General features: G+C 33.7%; 1 protein-coding gene across 1 annotated transcript in view; it reads left to right on the forward strand.

The window, feature by feature from the left end:
• Positions 1 to 476: 476 nt before the first annotated feature.
• The window catches only part of LOC119834941 (T-box transcription factor TBX6), a 31,380-nt gene continuing 24,262 nt past the window's right edge, over positions 477 to 7,594 (forward strand). Inside the window, exons 1-2 of the mRNA XM_038359496.1 lie at positions 477 to 745; positions 3,593 to 3,710. Of these exons, the coding sequence (XP_038215424.1) occupies positions 667 to 745; positions 3,593 to 3,710 (197 nt within the window). The 5' untranslated portion in view covers positions 477 to 666. The remainder of the gene's footprint in view (positions 746 to 3,592; positions 3,711 to 7,594) is intronic.

Raw genomic sequence — 7,594 nt, forward strand, 5'->3', positions numbered from 1 at the left:
CTTGCTTTAAAAAATACATGATGGATCTCCTGAAATTTATTTTATCCATAAAACCAATATTTATTGATTTTATGTCCATCTGTAGGTAAGTATATATTTTTAATAATAATTTTAGGTTCTAAATTATATACTTTATTTATTATACACTTGGACTATAAATATTGAGGTTTTTAAACGCTTCACGATTACTTGGAATATTATTTCAAGCATTTATAACTATAATTATTAACACAAAACAATAAAAATATCTAAGATTATTAAAAAATGGTTCCATGTTCTAAACCAGCTGTTAACAATAGGTTTCTATCGATACATGCGCCTACGCATCAAATGTCAGATCACCTGCGACGAGGGGTGGAAAGCTCGAAAGGCTATACAAAGGCTTTACAGATTCATTAGTTATTTATCGACCAATGAGAGGAAAGGGGCGTGGCCATGCGCACGCGCCGCCCGAGCGACGTCGCACTGTCAGTGTAAACGCAGCTGTCGTTTAGTGATCACGCACCTAACGATTATTGTTCATTTTCTAATGGACATTTGAACGTGTTTTACAATTGTGATTTTTGTGCTTTTGTACTGAAACTGTTTGAACTGCTCTTTATTTAACGGGAAATGTTGTTGTGAAGTGTTAATTGGTGACATTTTTTATTGATTTTATTGCACAAAATGATGATGGATCAGGCCCATTTCAGTGAATATCTGCTGAGACAGCAAATGCTGCACGCTGCCTCGTTGAGCGGTTTGCGTAAGTAACAAATATATAATACAATTATAATGTAATGTAATAAATAATGTAAGTATAAATATAATGTAACTCGACAAAAAAGAAATTATACCTTTAAATACTGGTTTCATTTGTTGATTCACTTTTTTTCTTAATTATTGTTACTTTTAATTTATCATATTTAAAGTATGGCATCCGGACAATTAAGAAACGTTTAAAATATTTCTAAATATTTCTATAATAATTAATACGTAGTACTTTTTGATCTATTGTCGAATATTAACATTTACTATTAGATAACAATTATTTGAGGGTAGTTTCCAAATTGTTAATCATAGTCTATGTATGGGCGAAGATAACATTTCGTCAGTAATTTTATGTGTGTAAGTACGTAATGGTAAATTAAAGAAATATCTACTTTTAACCTGTTTTTGTCGGTTTAGCTAATTTTCTATCCATATTATTTAAATATCATATTTACCTAAATGCTTACCACCATTGAAATATACTCCTAGATATAACTTTAAATTATACTTTATTATACAATAACCTATTGTATTTATGTATCGCATTATGTACATACATAATATTAATAAGAAGGTAGAAGTAAAAATCAGAAGTATGTTAATTATACCCTTTATAATGTCATAAATATAATATATTGCTTTTTTATATAAGGTTATTATATCATAAATAACGCTAGTCAATGTTTCAATAAGGTTGCACAAAGTTAAGCACAGTTGCATCCAATTTTAAATTGTAGGTTGTGTCTATAAGACAACTATATCGACAAAGCTTTAATATAAAATTGGTTCCTGGAATTACGGTAATAAAGTCCTGAGCAAAGGCTAGATAATGAATGAGATAAACACATTATTAAGAATTATACTAACATGAAGTAAAAAATGCAGTAGTGCTCAGAGCGCGTTGATGTCTTATTTATTGCTGGTCGTGCTTTGACATATTATTCCGTTGTCAATATTTATTTAAATATAATACTTTTTTTGCCATTCAATAAATGTTTCCTTTCAATAATAACCTACAGTAAACACTAGCAATATTCAGCAGACTAAAACTCAAGAACTATGACTGAAATAGCATCAAATATATAAAAATATATCATTATATTATATTTAAATAACAGTTTCTTCAATTAAAGTATTTTACAGATTATTCTAAATTATATGATGTTTATCACTATACTTGTTATAATAGTTTGATTACTATATTTGTTATAGTAAACGCTGTATTAGTCCAATATAAAAATCGCATTTACATTTATATGTATTTTGTGTGACCTTATGATCACACAATTATTGAAAAAGAAACTGACATAATGCCCTATGTAATTTATAGGATTGTATATTCATACTTTTAAAATAAAAAGCCTCGACGTTGGTTACAGAATCAGTTAAGCGGCGGTAGGCGGTCATGTAAATTAATAAAGCCATATAGGTGAATTCAACAGATCACCTTTCCGACTTGAAAAAATAAAATATCTTATAAACGGCCAGATTTCGACCATAGCAATATGATACTTGGTAATAAACATAAATCCTAAAATATTTCATGTAAAGTTCATAACAAAAATGTCAAATGTTTCATATTATCTTAGCATACCTAGGTATATTTGTGATTTAAAATATAAATTATTGCAACGGTTGTCGTTCATATTATTAAAATATAATAATTATAAAAATATTGATTTTTTAAGTAAATGTTTATATTTTATGCAGGTATTGTACCAATATATGTACCTACATTACTGATTAAACGATAAAACTTATTATCATGTGTTGTATTGGATTGTTATAAGGTTTATAATTTGTATAAAAAACCAACATAATAATAATAATACTACCTTTAGTAGGTATCAATTTACTAGCCATTATTTATTCCTTGTTATTAAACAATCTACAGAATGATAAGTTTCAGAGATAATTCTACATCTCAATCCAATGTTGGTTATGAAATTGGCATTAACATTAACATTGTTACTCATAGCAGAAGGAAGGTTATTTCAAAATCAAAATTACACAGATTTCATTTAAAATGCGAAAAAACAAATAATGAATAAGGAATAACAAAATTTTTGAGCATTTAAAATATTAATTAAGATAATTTTGTTAAATGGAAACTTTTTTTTTACCATAAAGGAAACAAAATCTAAGCGATAATCAGCAAGTAATCTATTTTTAATTTAGCTACATAATTACTAAATATACTGACGATACAAAATACGTTATATTATAAAAAATACGTCACATATTCAAAATTCTCTTCGTCGTACAGTACCGTAAGTTAAACGTTGTAAACTCAAGGCTATCAATTTGAGCTCTGGCCAAAAGCCCGACGGAATTGGCAATCGTTTAATATCTGTATTTGATTGCTCCCTACGTGAATCAAAGATCAAACACACCGCGTGATTATAATTACAAAATATATGTAACCTTTTACGTAGCTAACTTCTTCGACGATATAAATTATGTAATTGTATTATTCTCGGTACTTAATGCAATTGTAATTAATTTCAATTAGTCGTTTATAAATTTTAATTTGAAATGCAAGTCAAGAATTGAATGATCAGGTTATTTTATTACTACTGGTTCTTGTTGTTTGTTTACTCAAGCAGGTGATTTCTAATTTAATAGCGTGAACTATATTTTAATATATAAAATATATTAAATTGGGTTGTTTTAAAAAATATGTTTTTTATTTCAGTGATTGTTTCCACTGATAAAGCGAATATTATACGCCATTATAATGGTTGTTTGTGTCGTGTTTTGTTTCTTTAAGTATATATAAAATATTAATGTAAATGTATGTCATTTTACTATACATTTATTTTTGTTTTCTTTTTCATTTCAGAGCATAGAATAGGCGCGGACGCAGAGCCCCCCGCGTGTGAAGCACGCTTGCTGAATGGTGAACTTTGGAGGAGGTTTCATGATATTGGAACTGAAATGATCATAACTAAGGGAGGACGGTAAGTTTCTGGTGATTTCATTTAATATATTTTCATATAGGTCTATGCTAGCGATAGAACAGTAATAAGAAAAATACAAGTAAAAATATGTTTCAATGAAACGTGCTTTGAAACAATTCAAGAAATATTAAAACTATAAGTATAAAATAATTTCTGAGATATTTTATTTGTATGATATTCAGTTAAAAGTTTAAACTATACCAACAAAAAAAATACATAAACTTTAAATATTTACAAACATAACAGTTATCCAATAAAATTTTAATATAATAAAGTAAGTTTATTGACTCGGTATGTATTATTAATCTTTCTCTTTTTCAATGAAATTTTAAATACAAACGAAAATCCAAGTACCAATATAAATACTGCTTATGTCAGATTTCGAATTTATTTTTACAAATAAAAAAAAGCAATCATACAAAGCAGCTGTCACGTTGCATTCTCCAGCCCAATCACAAAACATGTAGGTTGTCCGCCATTAATTTGAAAATAACAACAAAAACTTAACGAAAAGCCATTAGGGCTGCCGAATCTGACGCGGGGCTTGTTAACGGACAATTTGGGAGTAAAGCTGGACCTCCATCATAGACAAAACAAACATCTGCCTCGACAGCAATTTGTGCATTTCTCTAAATGGTCGAGCACAAATTACACCTTATTATAAGCTTGTTTGCTTTACGACTGTACCCCTACAATTATTTTTTTTCATCGATAATGCGAAGCCAAGAAATTACACAGTTGTGGCGATCTCGGCGCCTCCGACGTTTCCTGCTCTCAGGAGGCCCATTACGCTCCGCCCGTCATATTTCCAGCGATATTTGCGCATAACCCTGACCGTGACAAACGCGGTCGATAACACATTTATCGTGCACATTAAAATCAATTTGTTCAGTAATTATCAGGCAGTAATCACCGCAGAGATGTGCCGTAACAACGGCGGTGGGCTAATTAAATGAGCTCAGAAAAACCGTGGCGGTTTTTGCAATTGAATAGCGCAAATGCGCGCTCGATGTTACATTGCGTTGTTGCCACGTCGCGTGAATCGTCTTTTTTTAAGTAATTAGCCTCTCTCGTCTTAGCTCCTGTCATCTTCTACACGTTTTTTCTAAACCGCTGCCGGCGGACCACCGCGCTGGATGCCAGAATTTCGATAATTTACCGCTTTATTCGTGAATCTCGTTAACTGCCCGCGCCGGTCCAGAGGTCACTTTTGTTTGTTTTGTATTAATGATCCCGTGAGCCGGGGGCGCGCCGGCGCCGCTCGTGGCGCCACGGATCGAAATGGGTCAAAAATATTCAACATATTCTTATTGAACGCTAGTTGCACGCCACGAAATTGAGTTATTTCGTTTCTAAGCTCACGCATTCGTATTAAGTGAAAAACTTTTTAAATTGGGCTCTTGCTTCGTGCTTTTACAAATTGTTCAAATAAGTCTCTATAGAGGGGGTAAAGTTTGAGGCGTAAATAGAAAGCGCAAACAATGAAATTTGGGCGGTTCGTTTGTGCAACGCGTTTTATACATAGGCAGAGTTAACACCTGCCGATGCAGCGGCCATGCGTACTTCTATATACAGATCGCTCTCCAATATTCCCACCTGCTTCGGTGTAAATTAATTCAGCATACAATTGCTCCATAAGGTTTAAGAACCACCAATCAAAAGAACTGTTCAAAACCATGTTTGTTCTAAATGATTTATACTACAATAAAGTTCAGTAAACAATTTGCGGTAATGAGTTTGTAAATTTTAACCACACTATATAAATAAAACTGTTGTTACTGTTATGCAGTAACCTAATTCTATAGTTTACTTATATTTATGCTAGTGTTTTTATTTGAAAGAACTAAAATATGGTTCTTAGTTATCGTCTACACAAATAATCAGGTCTGCAATAATATACCACAAAACTGTAACAAGTTCCATCTGTCTCCTATCAGAGATAATCCGAACCCTCAATAATCGTTGAACAAACAAACAAATGCTGCTTAGAACCGTTTTCTTTTTTTTTCGACAAAACAAAATATGACAAATGGGCGAGGCGCGCCGGCGCAGAACGCTCGCGTGTCGTCGCGCGGACCTCCCGCCATTTTAAAAACAAACAGACAATATAAAAACTCGTTATTTATTCTCGTGTTATTCGATGGGAAGGGCGCGCCCAAATTCGCTTAAAAAAATCATAACTTATAATTAAAAATGTCTGAGATGTTACGTTCTTTAACGTCAACGAGATATCTCAGTCGCCAGTCACAGTACACTATACACTACAAGTCGGCACGGCTTCAATCATCTTAATTTTTATAGCTGACTTCAAAGTTTATGAGATTTGAAAGATACTCGTATCTTGGTGATCGCATCCACGAATCCACATTCATAGCGTACGTTCCCGGCGCTTGTCTTAACATAAATACCGATTAATTGATTCGATCTGTGTCGTAATTAAAATGGGTGATTAGAGCGCGGGGTTCGGCGCCGGCGCCTCAAAGCGTCTCCTCCAGCATTCCTTTTGTTTTACCATGGGTCGTTTGTCGCCTGCTTGCTGCGTGGGCTAGGTGCTGTCCTTATCTCACTCGCCGGAAGAGAAACGAGTGTGAGAGAGAGGTGTGCGGGCGCCGACCTCCTGCAGTGCCGTCGGCCGCCCGCCGAGCGCCCCGCCCAGCGCATGCAGCACTAATAATCAGATTATGACAGCCAGCTCTCAAACGCTCAATACCACTCGTCACTCTTCAATGTCTCCTGAAAATTGACAGCCGACATTTCCTTGCCCTTTCCTCTGACATATTAATAGTACTTTTCGCAGTACAAGTTAACAAGCTCAATAGTATTTAATCGAATTTATTTTCATCTACGTACACTGTATATTACGTACATCAGTAGAACTCTTCATTAGTAAAACAAAACGATTCTTATTGGACTTGGTACCTACCTACATCTAAAATGAAGATAAAAATAATGTTTTAAACATAGGCAGATAACAATCTAAAAAAAAACCAGTTGAACGCATGAACTCGAGTGTTCATAAAGGCTAAATTGCTTAATTTTACTTCACGCAATCACTATAAAATCCTAACATCCGTAAAACGAAGTTGTTTGTGCGACTTCAAATTGATTGTAACCGTTTAGTGTAATAAAGGCTTAGATGACGTAAGTTTGTCGTTAGGACAAAAAGCGTAACGTCATTGTAAGTAATTGATAATTCCGTATGGAAGGAGAAGGAATCTGAAGCACGCGCCGCACAGTCGACGCCACTGAATGATCATATCGCAATGTCCCTCGGGAAAGCGAACCCTCCGATCATCACCGAGATTTGGAACAAAACCAACATACATTCCTTCCATTAAATACAGTGACAAAACTGTTATTTTAACACACGCAGCCGTGTATAACGTTCACTGATTTTTATCCAACAAATATTGACAAGAATTTCAAAATCGCATTGTCATCACGCTCCTCCGCCTAAAACAATCGATTGATGTAAAAAAGAAATATGTGAACAACAAATTGAATTTAGAACTAAAAAATGTGGTCCACGTCATATCTGAGCGGCGCTTGATTCATTTTTTGCTAGCTCGGTCCCTGATGATAATTTCTCATTAGGTTATAACATTTTTGTCAGTGGAAACGTCGTAAATTCTTCGAATAATTTAAGGAAGAAAGTGGTCGTGTGTTTTGTTTTTATGGCGCCAACAGGCAGCCCGGTTAGATCGGTATCTTTGGATACAAGCGTTTAACCCATGTTACGTGGAAGTTCGGGATTCTCACGGATTCCGAGACGATCATTCGCTAACGACATGTAATAGGTACGCTCGAATAAAACGATTTATGTTTTTCGTAGTAGTCGATTTAGAGAATTGAGGACAGCGCATGCAATGCTGTTAATGAACTAA

This window comes from Zerene cesonia, chromosome 20 (genome assembly GCF_012273895.1).
Source record: "Zerene cesonia ecotype Mississippi chromosome 20, Zerene_cesonia_1.1, whole genome shotgun sequence".
NCBI classification, from domain to species: Eukaryota; Metazoa; Arthropoda; class Insecta; order Lepidoptera; family Pieridae; genus Zerene; species Zerene cesonia.